A 26,236-nucleotide genomic window follows, 5' to 3' on the forward strand; every position below is an offset into this window, starting at 1 on the left:
AACAGCTACCGTTAGCATTTTGGAGTATTTATTTATATTCTTTTCCTGTGGAAATTGTTACATAATGAGGTCATAATATATATTTACGTTTATGTTTTTCTTCTTTCACTTATCATTACATGTTCATTTTCCCTTGTTTTCTCAGTTTTATTGAGATATAATTGATATATAACATCGTCAGGGTGTACAACATAATGATTACATATATATATATATTGTAAAATGATCACCACAATAAATTTGGTTAACATCCATCACCTTGGGCTTCCCTGGTGGTGCAGTGGTTGAGAGTCCACCTGCCAATGCAGGGGACACGGGTTCGTGCCCTGGTCTGGGAAGATCCCACGTGCCGCGGAGCGGCTGGGCCCGTGAGCCATGGCCGCTGAGCCTGCGCCTCCGGAGCCTATTGCTCCGCAACGGGAGAGGCCACAACAGTGCGAGGCCCGCATACCGCAAAACAAACAAACAAAACAAAACAAAACATCCATCACCTTGCATAGTTACAAATTTTTTGTTTCTTGTGATGAGAACCTTTAAGATCTATTCTCTTAGCAACTTTCAACTATACAATACAGTATTGTTAACTGTAGTCACCGTGCTGTACATTACATCCCCAGGATTTATCTTATAATTAGAAGTTTGTATCTTTTGACTACCTTCATCCAGTCTGTTCTCCATATTTATGAGTTTGTTTTTTTCAGATTGCACATGTAAGATCATAAAGTATTTATCTTTCTCTGACTTATTTCACTTAGCATAATACTTCAAGGTTGATCCATATTGCTGCAAATGGCAAGATTTCATTTTCTTTTATGGCTGAATAATCTTCATCCATTTTCTTTATCCATCCATTCATTGATGGACATTTACATGGTCTCCATGTTTTGGCTATTGTAAATAATGCTGCAATGAATGTGGGGATGCAGATACCTCTTTTTTCCTTCTTATTTTATCTCTTAGAATTTTATATCCCTGGGAGTGTCCTAACTCATAACAATAATAATGCCTTATGTATTTATATTTAAATAGAATTTTACAGTTTTCAAAGCAGTAGCTGTATTGAAGTAGATCAGACCAGTATTATTACAATCTTGAACGCCTAAGCAGGCAAAGGTAAAGGAGCTTGCTATGAATTACAAAGCTAGTTAGTGGCAGAGATGGAACTAGAGTTCAGGTTTTCAGAGTGCTTTTTCCACCCTTACTTTGTAAGCCTCAGTCATTTCTCTATTTCCTGAAAGAAAATTTATTATCAGAATTTAGGAACAATCATTTCTACTTTGTTGGTTTCCATGGTTAGTTGAGATTTGCCTCCTTCGTGAAGGTGTGTTATCATTTTTCTCCCCTCTTCAAGGTCAGGCTTTCTTTCTTTGGCTCCAAAGTGTTTCATAATCCATGTATGTAGTGGCATTACAACAAGTATATGTGAATCTGCTTCTGCTCCAGGGCACCTGGGCCCTCAGATGTCTATTCTTCTCTTTCAGTTCTCTGCAGTTGAGGTGTCTTCCTTTTCCAAAGTAGAAAACTAAACAGCTTGCTTTCTGCAGAGGGAATCTGAATGTTTACATTTCTCTCGTCCTGTTTTGGATCTGTGTTATCCAGATTTTCTCACTGGAAAGAACAGGATGAACAGCATCCAGCCCACAATCACTAATCCCACAGAAAGAAAGTGGGTGGTTCTGCCACATTTGTGAGAACGTTTTCCCAGTAACCCTGTGGATCATTTGGTGTAGAGGGAGAAATATATTGATTCATTCCTCATTTATTGAGTACCCACTGTGTGCCTGGTGCTCTTCCAATTCATCTATATTGGAAAACTAAGGGTATGAGAAATTCCGTTTCCCATTATAAGACAAGTATAATAGGGTTATATTATCAAGCTACTTTATTTCATTTTGTAGGAACTAAAGGAGAAACATCTTTTTGTAATCCTTGGAAAGTAGGCAGTAATACATTCTCTTGATTGCCTTTTGTTATTCTACTTAAAGATTCTTTCAGACTAGCTAATGGGTTGTTTAATTATCTGCAAAGAACATAACCCTTTATAAAATACTTAGAAAATATAAATGAATGTGGTTGCAATTTAGAGTAAAGATGATAAGCATTTTTATTTACTTAAATTCTATTAAATAGTAATTATGAAGGTACTATTCTTGGGGAGTTATGTGTGGGTGAGGATTTTTCTAGTTATGTGTGGGTGAGGATTTTTCTAGGATTTTCTAGGATTTTCAGGTTGGAGAACAATGAACAAAATCTTTCATGACTCAAAGGCAAGGATTTTCATTTTTGTGGGACAACTTGGATGCCTTGAAAATAGAAGGTTTGGATTGTAGAAGTCCCAAGGCTAGTGAAAGCTTCATTTCTGAGTTACAGAGATCAAGTAAAAAATAGGAACTGAGAGAGATGAATTGCCTTTGTTCTGATGATAGGGAAAACTAGAGAACAGGGTTTATACGCAAGTGAAAGGTATTGTAGGAAAAATGTTTTTTACGAAAAATACCCTTCTTGGTGAGGTATCATCTATAGATCTCTTGGTTCAACTGGATAATTTGCTGTACGTTATGAGATCTTCCAAGACACTAAAATTTAGATTCTTTCTACTAAATTTGTATTTGTTTAAGGGTGGAGGGCAGAAGCTGGTACACCCCACATAGAGGACGACTTTGGATAGCAGCCACAGCCAAAAGACCCTCTCCTCAAGAAGTTTCAGAACTCCAGACTACATATCTTCTCCTTCGTGGGAAAGGTAACGGCCATATATTCTTCTAATTTCAGTCTTACTTTGTGGAGAGAAGTCATTGATGTTCTTCTTCTTTCACCTCCTTCTTCCTGTGGCTTTTTTGTGGTTTTTTTTTTTTTGGCTGAAAGGGACTTTAAACTTTGTGTTTGTTTGTTTGTTTGTTTAGTAGCAAATCATGGACAGCTGTTCAAAACATTAATTCACCAAACAGTACAAATAAAAATATCCATTCCCAACACCAGAAATCAACCAACTAGTCTTAATTTTCTACATTTTTTTTATTATGAGAGTAAAATAACTACTATAAATTCTGGGATGTTTAGATTGGTAAGAACAACCGCAAATAAGACTTTTTATTATTGGGAGTGACTCCAATAGACATATGCTATTGGATTTGGACAGATCAAAGTTGGTTGACTTAAGCAGTGAGTTTTGACAGTCACCCCAAACACTCGGTTTGGATCCTAAAAAACACTTCTGACCCTTGGATGTCTTGGCTTCCTTCCTCTTATTCAGCCCATACAGTAGTTTTGAAGGTAAAATGAGAGGATAATTACAGAACCACCTTTAAAAGTTAAGAAACCAAGCTTTAGGAATTATTATTATTATTATTTGGGGGTGTGTGCACCTGCAGCATTCAGGATCTTAGTTCCCTGACCAGGGATCGAGCCCATGCCCTCTGCAGTGGAAGTGCGGAGTCTTAACCACTGGACTGCCAGGGAAGTCCCTGGGTTCTTTTAAATTCATGTTTTGACATTCTTATGTTTCTTAACTGCATTTTTATGTTTTTCTCTTGACACCTCAAGCTTGTTTCCAGAACCTGTCACCACCAAATTCTAGTCTGATCCAGTTGGGTATAGTGGAATTGATTTGTTTCGAGTGAAGTTGTGGGGTCCTTGAACTTCAATGGTATGAGGCTTATTTTCCTATAGTTTAGGATGTGGATAGTGGACTAAGCCAGCTACTCACTAAATGTTTTGCTAAAATACAAACAGTTGTGCCAAGTAAAAAGCCTCATTGTTTTCCTTATGTCCATAAATAGATAATAGAGAAAGTGATTTGTTCAGAATTGAAGACAGATTTGTGAGTTCCAGGGTCACAAAGAAGAAATTTATGTAATCCTTCTGTTATTCTCAATTTAGATGTGGAATTTCCCAATGACTATCCATCAGGTTGTCTTCTGGGCTGTGTGGACCTAACTGACTGCTTGTCCCAGAAGCAATTTAAGAATCAGGTGAGTAAAGAGTATTTCTCTGGGACAGATGCTTTGTTTGCCACAGTAGCTGACCTGTAGATCCTTCAACTCAGAGTATCCTGTAGATAGTAAGGAGCTAGAAACTGAATTTAGACATGTTTGGAGAATCTTCTAAGGAGGGAATATTGGGGAGAGAAAAGACAATGGGAGAAATGGAAAAAATTTAGTGATGCTTTGGTTCCTAGTGTGTGGAGGACTGGTACATATACATTTCTGCCTAAAAAGCTATTGCCACAATCCAGTTAATAGTGTAGAGTCCTCATCCCTTAATAAAACTTCGGCTCTTGGCAAAGAAATCCTTCATTATTCCTTGAATTATTTCAGTTAGGTAGTGGGAATGGTAGAATTTGTTATTACGTACTCTGGAACGTTTGGTCCAGACCAGGGAATTCATGAAAGACAAGTATATTTGAACTCTGATTGCCTGGACTGTGCCAGCTTTGGGTGTGTGTGTGTGTACATATTGTATGTATGTATTTTTATTTATTTTGATTACTGGAGATTGAACTGACGTAACTAGAGTACATTTTTGAACAGCAGAGGGAGCTGAAGGACTTTAGCTTAATTGGAAAATTCTTGAAATTTAGAGCCTTATGTTTAGTCTAGCAGGAATCCAAAGTGGGAAACTCCATCCTTAAAGCCTAAAAAGTCTTACCTAACAGTATGGTTTTCCTGTTTTTTGAACAGTTACTTTACACAATAGCGGTTCCATCACTGTGCTTAAGAGCATATTCTTCAGCTTAATTTTCTCAGTAAATTCTTTGCTTTGCAGACTCTTCTGTGCCTTTCGTTACTGCTATTAGTGTCTGCTTTTTTTTATATAGCTGTATTAATTAATTAATTAATTAATTTATTTATTTTTGGCTGCATTAGGTCTTCGTTGCTGCACGCAGGCTTTCTCTAGTTGCAGTGAACGGGGCCTACTCTTCATTGCGGTGCACAGGCCTCTCGTTGCAGTGTCTTCTCTTGTTGCTTAGCACGGGCCCTAGACACGCGGGCTTCAGTAGTTGTGGCACACGGGCTCAGTAGTTGTGGCTCGCGGGCTCTAGAGCACAGGCTCAGTAGTTGTGGCGCGCGGGCTTAGTTGCTCCGCTGCATGTGGGATCTTCCCGGATCTTCCCGGACCAGGGTTTGAACCCGTGTCCCCTGCATTGGCAGGTGGATTCTTTTTTTTTTTTTCGATGTTGGGGGTCGAAGTTTATTAGTTAATTTATTTACTTTTGCTGTGTTGGGTCTTCATTTCTGTGCGAGGGCTTTCTCTAGTTGTGGCAAGCGGGGGCCACTCTTCATTGCGGTGCACGGGCCTCTCACTGTCGCGGCCTCTCTTGTTGCGGAGCACAGCCTCCAGATGCGCAGGCTCAGTAGTTGTGGCTCACAGGCCTAGCTGCTCCGCGGAATGATCCTCCCAGACCGGGGCTTGAACCCATGTCCCCTGCATTCTCAACCACTGCGCCACCAGGGAAGCCCTGCAGGCAGATTTTTAACCACTGCGCCACCAGGGAAGTCCCAGTGTCTGCTTTAAAAAAACAAAACAAACAAAATACTGTTCCCATCCATCTCACTCCCTCTGTTCGTTCCTCACAGGTTTTAGCCAGTAATTATTATCCCTCTAGTTTTCTGTCTCTATTTTTTTTTTTTTTAATGCCGCGCCGTGCGGCATGCATGATCTTAGTTCCCCGACCAGGGATCTGCGCTGCGAGCACAGTCTTAACCACTGGACCACCAGGGAAGTCCCTCTAGTTTTCTGTCTTTCATTTGCTTGTGGATTGCCTCCTCAGCCCTTTTCTGATTATGTATATGAGTACAGTGCTTGCGTTTTGGACTTTATGTATATGAGTACAGTGCTTGCGTTTTGGTGTGAATTTTGTGTGTTTTTTTAACATCTTTATTGGAGTATAATTGCTTTACAATGGTGTGTTAGTCTCTACTGTATAACAAAGTGTGAATTTTGACTCCGACCCTTTTGTTCTGCTCTTAGTACCTGATCTAGACCTAGGCAAAACTGTAAATACATGGAGGCCCTTTGTCTTCCACACCACTTGTGCCTGTTCTATCTATCTATGGACCTTTTGCTGATTTTTTTCAATGTCTTCTTTCCTCTCCTCCCTTTTTTTCATTCTAGAAGTAATAATTGTAAAAATTCCTTACATTGGTGTAGGCTTTACAGTTTTAGAGACTCATGAAGAGCTTAGTATCACTTGATGTGTTATATTTTCTTATGAGGATATTTGCATTCTAAAAGAGAACCCAGGAGCATCTGGCAGTGTGGGTGGTGTTTTGGCCGGGGCCTTCCCTTACTTTCTCATTTGTTGATCAAGCAGACCACCACTTGATACAAGGTCAAATGAATTCAATTTCTAGGCAGTTAACCAATCTTCTTTCTGCCACAAATTTGTGTTGAGAAGGGTAGGGGGCTGTAATCCTAATCTACAGAGTACCACAAGGCTTATGGGAATTAGAAATATAATTAACAAAACAAATCTTTTTGGTTTCTCAAGGGTACCTCTCTTTCAGGTCAGCATGATACTCCTACCTGAGCTTATATTCTGTCTTTTATCCTGAGGATGCTGAGGGCAGCACATAGAACTGTAGGAATCCTCCCATATGTTCCCAGCTGGAGGTCCGGGCAACTCTTTATGAATTTCCCTGATGTGTATGACATTAGAATATCCTAAAATGCCAAAAGCCATGAGGTTTCATCAAACAGGAGCTCATATCCATTTTCCCTATGGTCAGCTTTTCTGTGGCTTTTCCCCATTCTTTCTTTTCTGTGTTTGAGAGTAGCACATGAATGTATTCACAATTGATATTAGCCCTATTTGGGGATTATTTATTGAGTGAGGATCTTACCACTTTTAAAGGTCGTAGCTTTGGTATTTGGCTGTCTTTTGGAAAATGTCTCGAGCACCTTTGGTAATCTACCTGTCTCTGTTTGAGCTAGGGTTCTGTGATGTAAGAATCGTGATTGCTTAGTCTGTTTTACCAATGTTATTCTCGTTTTTTCAAGAATGAGTTGAGAGTTTAGGGGTAATACCCCTAGACTAGCATTTCCCAAACTATTCCATGGCATAGGTGTTTTCTGGAAAAACAGGGGGGTGAGGGGTTTCTGTTGACACACACATTTGGAAAATTTATTTGGATTAAACAAATTTGTTTGTTTACTGCAGAATTTCTCAGAGCCCTGAATGTGCTGGTGTGCATTTTGACTCTGATACAATTCTCTGATTTATCTGGTGAATGTAATATGCAGTGTTCTCATACCTTTCTGACCACAACAGCCCCCACCAACATATTTGCATACTGGTATCTTGTGGTATATATATAGTTAGCAAGTGCTAGCCTAAGTATGTTTGGGTTTTTTTGTCCTCATAGGTCGGTTCACTGAGGGAGAATGATCCAGGAAACAGTTTCCTGACTTATGTCTTTCTGCATCTTCACACTCATTCCTCATCACCCAGCTGAACTGCATTTTCCTTTTTTTTTTTTTTTTTTTACTTTTTTGGCTGCACTGCGGGGCCTCTAGGATCTTAGTTCCCCGACCAGGGATCGAACCCGTGCCTCCTGAAGTGGAAGTGCAGAGTCCTAACCTCTGGACTACCAGGGAAGTCCCATATTTTCTTTGAAAACCAGTGTGGATCTAGTAATTTTTATTTCAACTGAAACTAATCTCCTGTGTGACTTGGAACCATGTTTTAATTCTCCATCTTGTTTCTAACTTTTTCCTTCCCCAAAGAAACTCAGTAATTTACTTCCTGACCTTTCATTCTTGGCTTTTCTTTGATAAGTTAAAATATACTAAGCCCTCACTATTTTTGGCATAGTGTGATCATTTAGTTCCTTAAAAAAAAAAAAAAAAAACAGAAAAGGTTTTATTAGTGGATGTTTAAAATCAAGTGCACCACTCTATAAGTGGCTTTAAAAATATGTGCTTAAAGTGCTTTCCCCTGAGCTAAGAACTCATCTTCCTTTTGTCTTCTAAAAGTAGTATGGCTGGCATGGCCGATGTGTGCCAGAAAAAAATCCTGCTAGACCATCAGTCCTCCTGAGTAATGGCAGGGGATCTACCTAAACAAGATAGGAATGATACAGCAAAGGCTGTAGGCTCAACTCAGGAAAGAAAGGTAGATGAGAGCCATCTAGTTAAAACTTCTCCTGTACTCCCCTGGAAGAAGCCCATGCCTTGCCGGGGTTTTATCTGCCAGCAGCAGATGTAAGCTCTCGAAAACAGCAGGGAGGATGTTGACTGCAACAATGCATCAAGGCTGTGGTTTGTAACCTCAATAGTAAGGCAGTTAAAACCTTTTTTTTAACAAAGACATTTTGATTGCCAAATCCATAACCATTAGCAGCTGTGGTTTGAACAGTTCTCTAGACCTAACAAGTTGTCAAACAGAAAGTTGAGTTGGTGGCTTTTGTTTCTATGTGTCTGTATTGTGTTTGTGCTATTTATATCTCTGCCTTCAATAGAAAATCTGATTTGTCAGAAATCTCTGAGGTCATTGATTATTCTACTTGTTTTGTACTAAATCCATTCTTCTCCTGCCAGCTTACCGACCTTTTAGTCCATTTGATCATATGGCTTTTGTAATAGCCAAGATCCTGTATTTAAGGAATTACACTGAGGCAGTTCTACTGCAGGGTGCCTACAAATTGACATCAACAAAAGAATTACTGTCTTCCAGTGCGGAAGAGAGTATTACTTGTTCCTTTTTATATGAGTATCCGTGCGATACAGATCTTCAGGAAGATCGCATATATCACTTCATGTGTGGAAATCATCGGCTTCTATCACCAAAGGATTGTCCGTAAGTCTGAGAGATGAGAAATTAGAGAATGAAGGAAATAATAGACAGTATTCAAACCAGGCATTGGCATTGAAAAATGCAGAGTCCCCAAATTCTCTTTTAAATTATGTGAAAATATCCTCTCTGTTTTACTAAGAAAACCTGCCAATTCATAGACCTAAAATGTATGATTCCTAAGAGATTGTGAGGGCTGCATCTGAGACCCAACAAAGGGGGGAACTGTGTGTCTGCAACAGCTAGCCCAACTCTAAGCAGTTCTTTAACATCACAGCTCACTTGACGGAGAAAGGGAATGTATTTTCAGAATTCTCATGAAGACTAGAATATTTACTTGAGTTTCTAGGTCAGAACAGACTGTCTTTAGAGTTGTTTGCAACCTGGGTATCAAGTGTCCACTTGATGAGTTGAGGACTGCCATGCTCACCTTTTTTTTTCGGTACGGGGCCTCTCACTGTTGTGGCCTCTCCCGTTGCGGAGCACAGGCTCTGGACGCGCCGGCTCAGTGGCCATGGCTCACGGGCCTAGCCGCTTTGCGGCATGTGGGATCTTCCCGGATCGGGGCACGAACCCGTATCCCCTGCATCGGCGGGCGGACTTTCAACCACTGCGCCACCAGGGAAGCCCCATGCTCATTTTTAAATAATCCAGGAAGCATTATGCTTTCTGTTTCTTTTTTTCAATTTTTTAAAAAATATATTTATTTATTTATTTGGCTGCGTTGGGTCTTTGTCGCTGCCTGCGGGCTTTCTCTAGTTGCGGTGAGCGGGGGCTACTCTTCGTTGCGGTGCGCAGGCTTCTCATTCTGGTGGCTTCTCTTGTTGCAGAGCACAGGCTCTAGGCGCATGGGCTTCAGTAGCTGTGGCACACAGGCTCAATAGTTGTGGTTCGTGGGCTCTAGAGCACAGGCTCAGTAGTTGTGGCACATGGGCTTAGTTGCTCTGCAGCATGTGGGATCTTCCAGGAGCAGGGCTCGAACCTGTGTCCCCTGCATTGGCAGGTGGATTCTTTTTTTTCGGTACGCGGGCCTCTCACTGTTGTGGCCTCTCCCGTTGCGGAGCACAGGCTCCGGACGCGCAGGCTCAGCGGCCATGGCTCATGGGCCCAGCCGCTCCGCGGCATGCGGGATCGTCCCGGACCGGGGCACGAACCCGTGTCCCCTGCATCGGCAGGCAGACTCTCAACCAGTGCACCACCAGGGAAGCCCCGTTCTTTTTTATATTCTTTTCCATTATGGTTTATCCCAGGATATTGAATATAGTTCCCTGTGCTATACAGTAGGACCTTGTTGTTTATCCATTCTATTGGGTTGTCCAAAAAGTTCATTCTGGTTTTTCTTACGATGTTAGGGGACAACCCGAACGAACTTTTGGGCCAACCCAATATATGTAATAGTTTGCATCTACTAACCCCAAACTCCCAATCCATCCCTCCCCCACCCAACCTCCCCCTTGGCAACCACAAGTCTCTTCTCTATGTCTGTGAGTCTATTTCTGTTTTGTAGATAGGTTCACTTGTGCCATATTTTAGAGTCCACATAAAAGTGATATCATATGGTATTTGTCTTTCTCTTTCTGACTTACTTCACTTAGTATGATAATCTCTAGTTGCATCCATGTTGCTGCAAATGGCATTATTTTGCTCTTTTTTATGGCTGAGTAGTATTCCATTGTATGTATGTACCACATCTTCTTTATCCACTCATCTGTCAATGGACATTTAGGTTGTTTCCACGTCTTGGCTATCGTAAATAGTGCTGCTATGAACATAGGAGTGCATGTATCTTTTTAAATTATGGTTTTGTCCAGGTATGTGCCCAGGAGTGGGATTGCTGGATCATATGGTAATTCTGTTTTTAGTTTTCTGAGGAACCTCATACCGTTTTGAATAGTGGCTGCATCAACTTAAATTCCCACCAACAGTGTAGGAGGGTTCCTTTTTCTCCATACCCTCTCCAGCATTTGTTATCTGTAGACTTTTAATGATGGCCATTCTGACTGGTGTGAGGTGGTAGTTCATTGTAGGTGTGATTTGCATTTCTCTAACAATTAGCAATGTTGAACATCTTAGGAATGTGGCTTTTGAATTAGCCTTGAAGCGTCTTAATGATAAAATCTATCATTTTTTGATCAGTTATTATGTGCCAGACCTATTACGTATGTTATTTTCTAATCCTCACAGCAACTTGATACCAAGCAAGGTATCTTTACTCCTCTTTTAGAGATGAGAGAACTTAAGACTCAGAGTTAAGATAACTTGTGTACTGTCAGTCAGTAAATGGTAGAATTGGGGTTGCTGTTCAAGTCTTCCTACTTCCATGGTAAGAAAGCATATTCTAAGGGAGAGGGAGTAATGTGAGGTGGAAAGTCATGGGCCTGTATGGAGAATAATAGCAAACCACTTTGTTGAATGGAAAGGTATGTTGTGGTCAGATGGTAGATAGCTTTGAGTGATAAGCTACAGAGTTAAGACTTTTTTCTCTAGTCCGTTGTGGGATCCGGGAGGGGTGTTTTGAAGGCCATCGGAGCCAGAAAATGAATCTGGCAGCAATGTGGAAGATGGATTGCGGTGAAGAGACTGAAGGTAAGAAGTCTAGTGAGGGGCTTCCCTGGTGGCGCAGTGATTGAGAGTCCGCCTGCCGATGCAAGGGACACGGGTTCGTGCCCCGGACCGGGAAGATCCCACATGCCGCGGAGCGGCTGGGCCCATGAGCCATGGCCGCTGAGCCTACGCGTCTGGAGCCTGTGCTCCGCAACGGGAGAGGCCACAACAGTGAGAGGCCCACATACCGCAAAAAAAAAAAAAAAAAAGAAGTCTAGTGAGGAGACACTTGTCATCCAGGTTGGATATATTTTTAAAATCTGTTCTAGGAAATGCCAGTGGAATGAGACAAGAGGGGTGGGGACAGATGCAAGGTTTTATGTAGGTAGATTCAGTCACTTAATGTGACACCTTCATTTTACCTATAAGTAAACCCAGGCTTAGAGAGAAAGCAGTCTGCTTGATCTAGAAGGAATCTGCTGTAGCGTTACAACCTTGCTATCTTTTTGCAATCTGTTGAACGGCTTCTTAGTTTGTTATTCAGTGTACTTTATGAACCAGGGGGCAAATTATCTCCTAATTTAAGACGTTATTACTTGGAATATTATATAATCACACATTCAGCAAGTATTTATTGACCATCTGTCATGTGCCAGGCACTGTGCTAAAGATTAAGGATCTGGAGTTTTAACAAGATATTCCATCCCCTCTTGAACTTTTTAAGTCTTCTAGAAGAGACTGAGACAAGAAAACCCAACCGTGATAATTATCATATGACCAAAGGAATGCATAAAGGAAGGGATCTCATTTCTAATTCAGCTTGGCTGGAAGCAGGGTGGGGAGAGTGAAGAAACCTTCAAAAAAAAAGGCAATCCCTGAAGAAAGCAGAATTTATATCTTCCTCAATATACCTTCCTATGTCTCCATGCTTTTGTCCCCCATGAGAATTCTATTCATTCTTTGAAAGAGCTCAGGTGTCCCTGTCTCCTGTAGAGTCTTTGCTGACCTCAACCCATTTCCTCCCTGACAGGATTAATTACTTCCTTCACTGGGCTACTGTGTTCATATTTCTATTTACATTTTTAACCTTTTTTTTTTTTTTTGGGTAATTATATGTTCACATGTAGTTCCTTTAGGTCACCATCTATGTCAGCTCACCTTGTTGTCTCCAGTGTCCTAGCATATAGCTTGGCACATAGTAGGTGTTCACTTAACGGTAGTGACAATAAATTGAGGGGCAGGCACTGGTTGATATATGAAAAGCCTTAAATGCTATGTGAAATAATTTGACTTGTATTCTGAAGGCAACCATGTAAGTGATGTAATAAGATAATAAGATGTACATTTTAGAAAGATTGTTCTGGCAGCAGCAGGAAAGATGGGCTGGATGAGGCAAGCCTGAAAACAAGTAGATGAGTTAGGAAATTATCATGATTGTCCAGGTGGAGGCATGATGGAGGCCAGCAACAATGCTCTGGCAGTTGAGTTGGAAAGAAAGGAACAGATGTTTGAAATGTTTAGGAGATAAAGTCTGTAGGACTTGGTGATTTGATTGGATGTGAAGGGAGAGAGAAAGAAGTCTAAGATAGACTTTGGTTTCTGGCTGCGGTGAGGGGGTAAATGGTAGTACCATTAGTCTAGATGGGGTATACATAAGAAGAGAATTTTCTTTTAAGGAAAATGACTTTTTAAAATAAAGGAGCTGTGTGGCAAAGGAAGCCTGTATTGTAGCAGTAAAGGAGAGATGTTCTGTAGTATGTGATCGCCATACAAAAATCAGTTTTTCTATGATTTTTCAGTTGGACTTTTTAAAATATTTTAATCTGTTTTGTTCTAAAAGACATGTTACTTGATAAAGAGGTATTGTTGCTGTTAATAACACTATATTACTTGATAATGATCTTACCTTGATATGTTAACTCATGTCAAAGGATTAGCTGAGCTCTCCCTCAGTAGTTGTTCTCAGTTGAGTCAGATGAGCCATTGGGAGATAAAAATCTAAAATTGGCAGAGCCCTTAACACAAGAGGAGTCTTAGCATTCTGAGATATTGGGGTAGATTTGAATGGTTAAGGACCTTACAATGTAGCATCTTTAATTAAGAGCAATTTTCTTTTGGTTCTCACTAGTTTAAGTTGGAGTGAAAGCCTGCTATATGCAAATTAAGACCAAAAAATTTGTCATGAAAAAACAACAACAAAAAAACACAAAAATAATTGTCATGAATGGATGATTCCCATTTAGGTCTTGAAGAATCAGGGCAGAAAATCTATGAGGTTAATTTTAGAGAAAATATAAGTTCTTGGGTTCTTTTGTGTATGGAGGTTTCAGTATAGATAGCATTCCCAAGAGCACAGAAAGTCACACTGGGACCAAGATACCAATGCTGTGTGGCTTCAACCAGATCATCTTCCACAAGTGTCTGGAAGACCCAAAAGCTGCATCTTGCTTATCCCTTATTCCTCTTACCTGGAGCAAATATGGATGGTCTCTGTAGCATTTAGCTGGAACACTCTATGTTTGCTACTAGGCACATGATTTGCACTGGGTACTGGTACGTGGGTTCAGCTATCCCACTTGGGGCCAGTTGGCATGATCTTTATCCAACTCCAGTCAAATATGCAGTAGTCATCTCATCAAAGTATCATGATCAATATGTTAACTCTGATGTGAAAAAACTCTTATCCTCCAGTATAGTGGGGCCAAGGTATTAGTTATCCTGTGAACACCTTGAATTGCTTTGAAGGAAGATGAGAACTATTTTTTTTTTAATGAGAACTATTTATCAGAGAACACAGTTGTTTTCAGGATATGCTTCTTTGGATCTGTTGTGCTTGTGGCCTTTTTATCAGACTCATTTCCTTCTCTCTTTCTGAGTATTATCACCTCAATCTTCTTGGAGTTGGTTTTCAGCTAACTAGATTTCAGAGCCTGATTTCATGTCCTGTCTAGTTCCTCAAAGTTCAGACCAAGAAAACCTACAGCAAATATATGTTCTTTGTCAATGAGTTTCTTCTTAAATGTTTGCTTTAGCTGTTAGTCCTCTGGAGACAGGTGTAAGATTTACATATAGGTCATCTGAGGATTTTTTGGGAAGAGTGACATCATTTGGGACTTTCTGATCATTTCAGTACGAGGATTAAATGGAGGCTGGTGGAGTTGGTGAAAATGCTCACTTGGCTCTGAGTCAGTGGTGGTTGCCAAAAACCACTAAACTTTTTTTTTCTCTTATGAAAATGGCAAGAAAAATGTTTTCTAGTTGACTGGTGAACAATTTCCCTCTGAATTGGAGAAGAAAATGGCTGTTTAGTAGTTAATTATCTGCTGTGTTAGACAGCTATGAAACTTATGAGGCATGAAAGAAGAGTAGGCCCACCTCCCGCAATCATCAGGCTGGAAACCAGGTGATAGGAGTCATGTTATTGAAGACAAGAACAGCAGCGTCCTGAGGAGTCTGTTACTGAATGTAAATGGTTGCTTTCAGTTGCTTGGGCTTATAACCCACATTCCCTATCCTATCTATTGTGCCATCTCCGTGACCCTTAGTCTAGCATCCTCTCTAAATTGGATATGACATCGAGAGTTTATTCACGTTCTTCACAAGTATGAACCTCCTTTTTCTTAATTTACTCTTTCTTTGAGTCAGCTGCATTTTAGTCTTTTGACTTTCAAACCAAAAATCCCTTTCTTGTAAGTCTTGTTGGTGTTTAATGTGGTCTGTCATGTCTAAGACCCAGTTGCAGAGATTATACTTTTTTGCAGGTACTGAGGCTCTGCCAAGCTGACTTTGCTTTAATGCATTTTACTGTGAAAAAGAATCCCTTCTCCCAACACATAGGCCTTACTTTTCTTTTCTTTTTTTCTTACTTTTCTTTATTCCTGTAGGCTTCTTTGCACTTCAGCTCTGTTTCTTGTAAGCCCCGTGAAATTTAGTGATAGACCTTGGGAAAAGGAATATTCACATGAAACTTGGATTTAGATTCAGCTGGGAAAGTTGATTTTAGTTTTTATCTTTATTGTAAGGCATGAATGGGTCCAAGGAACCTCTTGTTCTATAATTTCATTTATCCATCATTTTCCCCATTATTTGACATTTTCTTACTCTGTTAATATATGTCAGGGTAGTTTTCATTAAACATAGGGCCTTACTGGCCATTTGCCAAGACACAAAAGTTCTAATTTAGCTTGAGGGATAACAGGTTACAGAGTAGCACCTGCTTTTATCTAGAGTTTAGTCCTAAGTGTGTCCAGTTCCCAGCATGTGCATATTTAGAATGGTTAAGATAACTTAAAAGCACAAGTTGGTAAATTTTTTTGTTCTTTCATCCAACAAATATTTATTGATTGCCTACTGTGTGCCAGGCATGATTCTAGGTGCTGAGGAGTAAACAAAACAGACAAAAGATCCCTCCCTTTGTGGAGCTTTTATCCTAGTAAGGAAAATTCAGATTTAAAATTTTAAGTAAGTGAATTACATAGTATCAGATGATGGTAAGTGCTGTAGAAAAAAAAATAAGGTAGGAGATGGGGGTTAAGAGTGCCAGAAGACCCACTACAAAGTTGACATATAAACAAAGTCCTGAAGAAAGAGAGAGGAAACCATGTATATACCTAGCAGGGAAAGCATCCCAGGAAGAGAGGTAAGCAAGTACAAACATCCAGAGGCAGGAACAAGGAAGCCTGTGTGGCTGGAGTGGAAAGTGGGGAGAGTAGTAGGAGAAGGCGTCAGAGAGGAAATGGGGGCCAGATTGTCTAGGGACCTGTAGGTCATAGTGAGGACTTAGTCTTTTATTCTGACTGATGAAAAGCCATTGGAGAGTTTCAAACAGGGGAGTGACATGATCTGATATATTTTTTAAAAATAGCTCAGCCTGCTGTGTTGAGAATAGGCAAGAGGGAGGTTAAAGGGCAGAAACAGAGAAACCAATTAGGAAGTTATTGTGGTAATCCAGGGAGACATTGTGATGGCCTGAACCAGGGAAGTAGCAAAGGAGGTCTTTAGAAGTGGTGAGTTATTGGGTATCTTTCGAAGGTAGAGTTAACAGGATTTCCCAGCGGGTTGGTTGTGGGGTTTTTGGCCTGAACAACTAGAAAGATGGAATAGCTATTTATTTTAAAGGGGTATGAATAAGAGAGGGGCAGGTTTGGAAAGGAAATCCAGGACCTTGATTTTTTATTTTATTTTATTTTTATTGTGGTAAATATACATAACATAAACTTACCGTTTAAACTATTTTTAACTGCACAATTCAGGGGTATTAAGTACATTCACGGTGTTGTGCAACTATTAAGTACATTCACAGTGTTGTGCAACCGTCCATCTCCAGAAGTTTTCATCATCTCAAACAGAAACTTTGTACCCAGTGAATATTAACTCCTCTTTCCTCCTTCCCCCAGCCCCTAGTAACCTCTATTATACTTTCTTTCTGTATGAATTTATCTTTTTTTGCTTGTGAGATCTTAGTTCCCTGACCAGGGATTGAACACCAGCCCTGGCAGTGAAAGCACCAAGTCCTAACCACTGGACCACCAGGGAATTTCCGAATTTGTCTATTCTAAGCATCTCACATAAGTAGACTCATATAATATTTGTCCTTTTGTGTATGGTTTATTTCATTTAGCATAATTTTTCTAGGTTCATTCATGTTGCAGCATGTATCAGAATTTCATTCCTTTTTAAGGCTTAATAATATTCCATTGTATGTATATGCCATATTTTGTTTATCCATTTATCTATCATTAGACATTTGGATTGTGGAAACCACTGGCTATTGTGAATAATGCTGCAGTGAACATTGGTGTACAAATATCTGAATCCCTATTTTCAGTTCCTTTGAGTATATACCTAGAAGTAGAATTGCTGGATCATATGGTCATTCTACGGTTAACTTTTAAAAGAACCACCGAACTGTTTTTCACAGCAACTGCACCGTTTTACGTTCACACCAGCAATGCATGAGGGTTCCAGTTTCTTCACATCCTTACCCATGCTTGTTATTTTTCCTGTTTTTTATTTTCGTTTTGTTTTATAATAAGTCATTCTAGTGAGAGTAAAGTGGTATCTCATTGTGGTATTGATTTATATTTACAGAACCGTATTTTTTTCCTGTTTTATTGTGAAATAATTGCGTATAACATTGTATTAGTTTAAGGTTGTACAACATGAAGATTTGATATATGATCTATATATTGCAAAATGATTACCACAATAAGTTTAGTTAACATCCATCACCTCTCCTAGTTACAAATTCAGGACCTTAATTTTTAACTTTGAGACTGAAGGAAATAGCCAAGGTTGTGAATGTAGAGAGAGATGAGGTCTGAGGTTTGACTCTTGAAGTACTCCAGCATTTAAACGATGGGGAAATGAGGAGCAGTCAGTGAAGAAGCAACACCAGAAGGAGAATTGTATCCTGGAAGCAAAGTGAGGAATGTGTTCAAGAAGGAGGGAGAGAAGAATTCTGTCAAGTTCTACATAAATCAATTAAGATGAGAACTGAGAATTGATCGTTTGATTTGGCAGCATGGAAGTGAACGATAACCTTTACAAGAACAGTTTTGGTGGAGTGATGGGAGTGAAAGCCTCTCTATAGTGAATTCAAGAACAAATAGAAGGAGACAAATTTGAGGCAGAGTGTATAGATAATCTTTTAATGAATTTTGTTTTGAAAGGAATCTGAGAAATGGAGCAGCAGCTGGAGGAGAATGTGGGATCTGGGGAGCTTTTGTTTTATGGCAGACATTATAGAAAGTATGTTTGTTAATGGGATTGATCCAGTAGAGAGAGAACATTTATTGATGTGGAAGAAAGAGGAGTGAAATGGCTTGTAGTTTTGGAAAAGCGGAGCTGTGAAGTCCTGGCAGGTTTGTCCTCTGCCTTGACACTCTCTAAGACAAAGAGAAGAGAGAGCAGGAAAATTGAAGTGATGTGAATGGTGACTGTTGCTGCTCTGGCCCCTGGAGAAGTAGGTTTTATTTGTCCCAAAGCACCTCAACAGTAACAGCTGACCCTGCTTTTCTTTGCATTCTAAAGATCCAAAGGATAAGGAAAGAAGAAAGTTTCTCCTTCCATCTTTAGTCTTTATTTTCTACCATGAGCATTTTGAATGTTCATGTGAATATAATTGTGAGTGCCTGTGAATATAAATGTGGCTGATACTTGATATTAAGCTATGTTTTGTCAAAGTACATGCCACACCTGTCCCACACAGAAACCCATGGTATGTGGGCAGGACTAAAAGCCACTGTAAATCCCTTCTGTTTCTTCACAGCATTGGGACAGAGTAGTCAGTAAAGAAGTTGCCTGTTTATGCTTCCACTAGTTACAGAGACATTTGAATTTTCTGATTTATTTTACTGAAGCGTCCATTTTTACTTTAAAGCCTTTTATATCTTAGAGGACACATCTTAGCAGGTGAATAAGAGTGGAAAATAATTTCATACTTTTTAATTACTAGGAGAAAGGCTCCTCCGATGATGAAGTCTGACCCACAGCCATAGTCAGCTTTTGAGTCGTATTTATCCAACATGCTAAACACAGGACATCCCAAGATAGGAAATAATGAAGTACCTGGTCAGTTGGGCATTGCTAGAGAGCACTTACTGCCAACCCCAGTTGTTCCTTAAGTTGTGATTGTGTGGCCAGATAGTCTTACTCTACGTTCTGTGTCTGTCTTTGCAGAAGGAGTAAAAGTCCTAAGTATTCACACAGATTTGTTTTGTGATATGCGATCCAAAGGAGGCTTCTAAATTATTTTCAGAATTGCTCTACCATTACCTTTTCACCCTAAGTGAGTCTGGAATGCATCCAGCAAAACAACTTTGGCATGTTCATACCTTTCAGAATGAATCATCTTCCTTCCCTTTAGTGAGAGGAGGGCTCTGTTGATTGTTTCTGGAAGAATTTCCACAAATGTTCTATTTTTCTTAAATCTTCCAGTGTTTCACTTGAGCTGAACCTGGGGGTGCCTGATGTTCCTGAAGGAGACCTCTGAATCTCCCAACTCACAGTCACTTATATTGAAAGACTAGTCAGTTTTGATTCTCTGGGAAGATGTCAGGCATCTTTTTTGAAGAAGTTGCTTCCATTATAGGAAGTCACAGATGGTGGGCAAAAGACTGTATAAGAATACTGTGCTAAAGCCTGGGGAAAGTTGAAGGTTTGTTCTTGCTTACTGAGCATAATCCTCTTTACCTGACTGTGTAATGGAGAGTACTATTATCAGAATGTTGAGGTGGATTCTGGGACATCCTTTGATCTCTTTGAAATTCAAAATTTGTTCCAACTAGCCTGAACTTTTTATTTTTATATTTCACAGTATCCAGACATGAGTCAAGAATCTGATTCTCCATTTGTTTTCATCTGCACAAATCCCCAGGAAATGATTGTGAAGTTTCCTATTAAAGGAAGTCCAAAAATCTGTAAGTCACAAGCTTTGATGGTCTAATTTTTTTCTTTTTGTCTTGAATCTCACTTGCTTAACTTAAAAATTTTTTTCTCTTTTTATCCTGTTCTATGTCATCTCAAATATTTGGAGGATTAGTAAAATTCTACTTATCATATACCTGAAACTAACACAACATTGTTAATCAACTATACTTCAATAAAAAAATTCTATTTATCAATAACTTTAATGTTAACTACAGTATAGCCTTTCCAAAATATACCTCGATCCACAATTATTGGTATATGAGTGAATCACTCTAAACTTCCATTTAGGACCCCATTACCTTTAAAATCCTATTTGTCAGCCAAGAGTCCGTTTGCCCCACTGTACTGTTCTTATTAAAGGAAGTATTAAGCCAGTGCCAGTGGCAACATTGTCATTTATCCATTGTTCCTCAGTATTCAATCTGAGAATAAGACTTAACTTTTTAAGTGTCTATTTTTGAATGTCTATTTTGGAGGTACCACTTCCCACTGTTCCCTTGATTACTGCTTCCTAGAGCTCTGCTCTAGCCCTCTTGCTTGTCATCCTCTTTTTGAAATCTCCTGATGGTTTTCTTTTCTGTAATGTTTGCTTTTATGTGTTTGTGATTATAGTACCCTCTGCATATTCACTTCTTAGGAGTGCTTGTGACTTGATTCTTTCAACTTCCAGCTCTTCTTCAACTCCCAACTCCTCTTCCTCTGTCTAGTGCTACAGCAGCCTCTTTTATTTCCAAGGAATCTCAAGAAACATATAGTGGTGTCCTCTTCGCCTAACTTCCCATTTTTTTAAAAAATAAATTTATTTATTTTGCGCTGTGCTGGGTCTTCATTGCTGTGCGCGGGCTTTCTCTAGTTGTAGCCAGCGGTGGCTACTTTTTGTTGCGGTGCACAAGCTTCTCATTGCGGTGGCTTCTCCTGTTGTAGAGCATGGGCTCTAGGCGCGTGGGCTTCAGTAGTCGTGGCTCGCGGGCTCTAGAGCGCAGGCTCAGTAGCTGTGGCACATGGGTTTAGTTGCTCCGCGGCATATGAGATCTTCCCGGACCAGGGATTGAACCTGTGTCCCCTGCATTGGCGGGAAGATTCTTAACCACTGTGCCACCAGGGCAGTCCCTGACTTCATTTTAAAAACAACATCAGCGGAGGAGCTTCAAGATGGCGGAAGAGTAAAACGTGGAGATCACCTCCCCACAAATACATCAGAAATACACCTACACATGGAACAACTCCTACAGAACACCCACTGAATGCTGGCAGAAGACCTCAGACCTCCCAAAAGGCAAGAAACTCCCCACGTACCTGGGTAGGGCAAAAGAAAAAAGAAAAAACAGACAAAAGAATAGGGACGAGACCTGCACCAGTGGGAGGGAGCTGTGAAGGAGGAAAGATTTCCACGCGCTAGGAAGCCCCTTCGCGGGCAGAGACTGTGGGTGGCGGAGGCGGGTAGCTTCGGAGCCACGGAGAAGAGCGCAGCAACAGGGGTGCAGCAGGGAAAGCAGAGATTCCCGCACAGAGGATCGGTGCCGACCGGCACTCACCAGCCCAGAGAGGCTTGTCTGCTCACCCGCCGGGACGGGCGGGGCTGGGAGCTGAGGCTCGGGCTTTGGAGGTCAGATCCCAGGGCGAGGACTGGGGTTGGCTGCGTGAACACAGCTTGAAGGGGCCTAGTGCACTGCGGCTAGTCGGGAGGGACTCCGGGAAAAAGTCTGGAGCTGCTGAAGAGACAAGAGACTTTTTCTTGCCTCTTTGTTTCCTGGTGCGCGATGAGAGGGGATTAAGAGCGCTGCTTAAAGGAGCTCCAGAGACGGGCGCGAGACCCCGGAGACGGGCATGAGACGCTAAGGCTGCTGCTGCAGCCACCAAGAAGCCTGTGTGCAAGCACAGGTCACTATCCACACCTCCCCTCCCAGGAGCCTGTGCAGCCCGCCACTGCCAGGGTCCCGTGATCCAGGGACAACTTCCCCGGGAGAACGGCACACCTCACGCTGGTGCAACGTCCCGCCGGCCTCTGCCGCTGCGGGCTTGCCCGGCATTCCGTACCCCTCCCTCCCCCCGGGGCTGAGTGAGCCAGAGCCCCCGAATCAGCTGCTCCTTTAACTTCGTACTGTCTGAGTGAAGAACAGACGCCCTCAGGCGACCTACATGCAGAGGCAGGTCCACATCCAAAGCTGAACCCCAGGAGCTGTGCGAACAAAGAAGAGAAAGGGAAATTTCTCCCAGCAGCTTCAGGAGCAGCGGATTAAATCTCCATAATCAACTTGATGTACCTGCATCTGGGGAATGCCTGAGTAGACAACGAATCACCCCAAATTGAGGAGGTCGACTTTGGGAGCAACGATATATATATTTTTTTCCCTTTTTCTCTTTTTGTGAGTGTGTATGTGTATGCTTCTGTGTGTGTTTTTGTCTGTATAGCTTTGCTTTTACCATTTGTCCTAGGGTTCTGTCTGTCCGTTTTTTTGGGTTTTTTAGTATAGTTTTTAGCACTTGTTATCATTGGTGGATTTGTTTTTTGGTTTGGTTGCTCTCTTCTTTCTTTCTTTCTTTTTTTCTCCCTTTTATTCTGAGCCGTGTGGATGACAGGCTCTTGGTGCTCCAGCCAGGCATCAGGGCTGTGCCTCTGAGGTGGGAGAGCCAAGTTCAGGACACTGGTCCACAAGAGACCTCCCAGCTCCACGTAATAATATCAAACGGCGAAAATCTCCCAGAGATTTCCATCTCAATGCCAAGACCCAGCTCCACTCAACGACCAGCAAGCTACAGTGCTGGACATCCTATTCCAAAAAACTAGCAAGACAGGAACACAACCCCACCCATTAGCAGAGAGGCTGCCTAAAATCATAATAAGGCCACAGACACCCCAAAACACACCACCAGACGTGGACCTGCCCACCAGAAAGACAAGATCCAGTCTCATCCACCAGAACACAGGCACTAGTCCCTTCCACCAGGAAGCCTACACAACCCACTGAACCAACCTTAGCCACTGGGGACAAACACCAAAAGCAACGGGCACTACGAACCTGCAGCCTGCGAAAAGGAGACCCCAAACACAGTAAGTTAAGCAAAATGAGAAGACAGAGAAACACACAGCAGATGAAGGAGCAAGGCAAAAACCCACCAGACCTAACAAATGAAGAAGAAATAGGCAGTCTACCTGAAAAAGAATTCAGAATAATGATAGTAAAGATGATCCAAAATCTTGGAAACAGAATGGAGAAAATACAAGAAACGTTTAACCAGGAAGGACCTAGAAGAACTAAAGAGCAAACAAACAGTGATGAACAACACAATAAATGAAATTTAAAATTCTCCCGAAGGAATCAATAGCAGAATAACTGAGGCAGAAGAATGGATAAGTGACCTGGAAGATAAAATAGTGGAAATAACTACTGCAGAGCAGAATAAAGAAGAAAGAATGAAAAGAATTGAGGACAGTCTCAGAGACCTCTGTGACAACATTAAATGCACCAACATTCAAAGTATAGGGGTCCCAGAAGAAGAAGAGAAAAAGAAAGGGACTGAGAAAATATTTGAAGAGATTATAGTTGAAAATTTCCCTAATATGGGAAAGGAAATAGTTAATCAAGTCCAGGAAGCACAGAGTCCCATACAGGATAAATCCAAAGAGAAACATGCCAAGACACATATTAATCAAACTCAAAAATTAAATACAAAGAAAAAATATTAAAATCAGCAAGGGAAAAACAACAAATAACATACAAGGGCATCCCCATAAGGTTAACAGCTGATCTTTCAGCAGAAACTCTGCAAGCCAGAAGGGAGTGGCAGGACATATTTAAAGTGATGAAGGAGAAAAGCCTACAACCAAGCTTATTCTGCCCAGCAAGGATCTCATTCAGATTTGACGGAGAAATTAAAACCTTTACAGACAAGCAAAAGCTAAGAGAATTCAGCACCACCAAACCAGCTTTACAACAAATGCTAAAAGAACTTCTCTAGTCAGGAAACACAAGAGAAGGAAAAGACCTACTATAACAAACCCAAAACAATGAAGAAAATGGGAATAGGAACGTACATATCAATGATTACCTTAAATGTAAATGGATTAAATGCTCCAACCAAAAGACATAGACTGGCTGAATGGATCCAAAAACAAGACCCGTATATATGCTGTCTACAAGAGACCCACTTCAGACCTAGGGACACATACAGACTGAAAGTGAGGGGATGGAAAAAGATATTCCATGCAAATGGAAATCAAAAGAAAGCTGGAGTAACAATTCTCATATCAGACAAAATAGACTTTAAAACAAAGACTATTAGAAGAGACAAAGAAGGACACTACATAATGATCAAGGGGTCAATCCAAGAAGAAGATAAAACAATTGTAAATATTTATGCGCCCAACATAGGAGTACCTCAGTACATAGGCAAATACTAACATCCATAAAAGGGGAAATTGACAGTAACACAATCATAGTAGGGGACTTTAACACCCCACTTTCACGAGTGGACAGATCTTCCAAAATGAAAATAAATAAGGAAACACAAGCTTTAAATGATACATTAAACGAGATGGACTTAATTGATATTTATAGGACATTCCATCCAAAAACAACAGAATACACATTCTTCTCAAGTGCTCATGGAACATTCTCCAGGATAGATCGTATCTTGGGTCACAAATCAAGCCTTGGTAAATTTAAGAAAATTGAAATCATATGAAATATCTTTTTGACCATGACGTTATGAGACTAGATATCAATTACAGGAAAAAAGCTGTAAAAAATACAAACACATGGAGGCTAAACAATACACTATTTAATAACCAAGAGATCACTGAAGAAATCAAAGAGGAAATCAAAAAATATCTAGAAACAAATGACAATGAAAACACAATGACCCAAAACCTATGGGATGCAGCAAAAGCAGTTCTAAGAGGGAAGTTTATAGCAATACAATGCTACCTTAAGAAACAAGAAATATCTCAAATAAACAACCTAACCTTACACCTAAAGCAATTAGAGAAAGAAGAAGAAAAAACCCCAAAGTTAGCAGAAGGAAAGAAATCATAAAGATCAGATCAGAAATAAATGAAAAAGAAATGAAGGAAACGATAGCAAAGATCAGTAAAACTAAAAACCGGTTCTTTGAGAAGATAAACAAAATTGATAAACCATTAGCCAGACTCATCAAGAAAAAAAGGGAGAAGACTCAAATCAATAGAATTAGAAATGAAAAAGGAGAAGGAACAACAGACACTGCAGAAATACAAAGGATTATGAGAGATTACTACAAGCAACTCTATGCCAATAAAATGGACAACCTGGGAGAAATGGACAAATTCTTAGAAATGCACAACCTTCCGAGACTGAACCAGGAAGAAATAGAAAATATGAACAGGCCAATCACAAGCACTGAAATTGAAACTGTGATTAAAAATCTTCCAACAAACAAAAGCCCAGGACCAGATGGCTTCACAGGCGAATTCTATCAAACATTTAGAGAAGAGCTAACACCTATCCTTCTCAAACTCTTCCAAAATATAGCAGAGGGAGGAACACTCCCAAACTCATTCTACGAGGCCACCATCCCCCTGATAGCAAAACCAGACAAAGATGTCACAAAGAAAGAAAACTACAGGCCAATATCACTGATGAACATAGATGCAAAAATCCTCAACAAAATACTAGCAAACAGAATCCAACAGCACCTTAAAAGGATCATACACCATGATCAAGTGGGGTTTATCCCGGGAATGCAAGGATTCTTCAATATACGCAAATCAATCAATGTGATACACCATATTAACAAATTATGGAGGTTCCTTAAAAAACTAAAAATAGAACTACCATACAATCCAGCAATCCCACTACTGGGCATATACCCTGAGAAAACCATAATTGAAAAAGAGTCATGTACCAAAATGTTCATTCCAGCTCTATTTACAATAGCCAGGACATGGAAGCAACCTAAGTGTACATCAACAGATGAATGGATAAAGAAGATGTGGCACATATATACAGTGGAATATTACTCAGCCATAAAAAGAAACGAAATTGAGTTATTTGTAGTTAGGTGGATGGACCTAGAGTCTGTCATACAGACTGAAGTAAGTCAGAAAGAGAAAAAGAAATACCGTATGCTAACACATATATATGGAATCTAAGAGAAAAAAAAAAAAGGTCATGAAGAACATAGGGGTAAGATGGGAATAAAGACACAGACCTACTAGAGCATGGACTTGAGGATATGGGGAGCGGGAAGGGTAAGCTGTGACAAAGCAAGAGAGTGGCATGGACATATATACACTACGAAACGTAAAACAGATAGCTAGTGGGAAGTAGCCACATAGCACAGGGATATCAGCTATGTGGATTATGACCACCTAGAGGGGTGGGATAGGGAGGGTGGGAGGGAGATGCAAAAGGGAGGAGATATGGGGACATATGTATATGTATAACTGATTCACTTTGTTATACAGCAGAAACTAACACACCATTGTAAAGC

The 26,236-nt window shown here is 40.5% G+C and overlaps 1 protein-coding gene across 3 annotated transcripts in view; it reads left to right on the forward strand.

Moving 5' to 3' along the window:
• TRIP4 (thyroid hormone receptor interactor 4) overlaps positions 1-26,236 on the forward strand; it is a 66,583-nt gene that overhangs the window by 33,692 nt on the left and 6,655 nt on the right. For all 3 annotated transcript variants that reach the window (XM_019948135.3, XM_073799724.1, XM_033851800.2), the window contains 3 exons: positions 2,619-2,743; positions 3,880-3,971; positions 19,653-19,755. In XM_019948135.3, the coding sequence (XP_019803694.2) occupies positions 2,619-2,743; positions 3,880-3,971; positions 19,653-19,755 (320 nt within the window). The remainder of the gene's footprint in view (positions 1-2,618; positions 2,744-3,879; positions 3,972-19,652; positions 19,756-26,236) is intronic.

The sequence above is a fragment of the Tursiops truncatus genome, chromosome 2, assembly GCF_011762595.2.
Source record: "Tursiops truncatus isolate mTurTru1 chromosome 2, mTurTru1.mat.Y, whole genome shotgun sequence".
In the NCBI taxonomy this organism is placed as follows: domain Eukaryota; kingdom Metazoa; phylum Chordata; class Mammalia; order Artiodactyla; family Delphinidae; genus Tursiops; species Tursiops truncatus.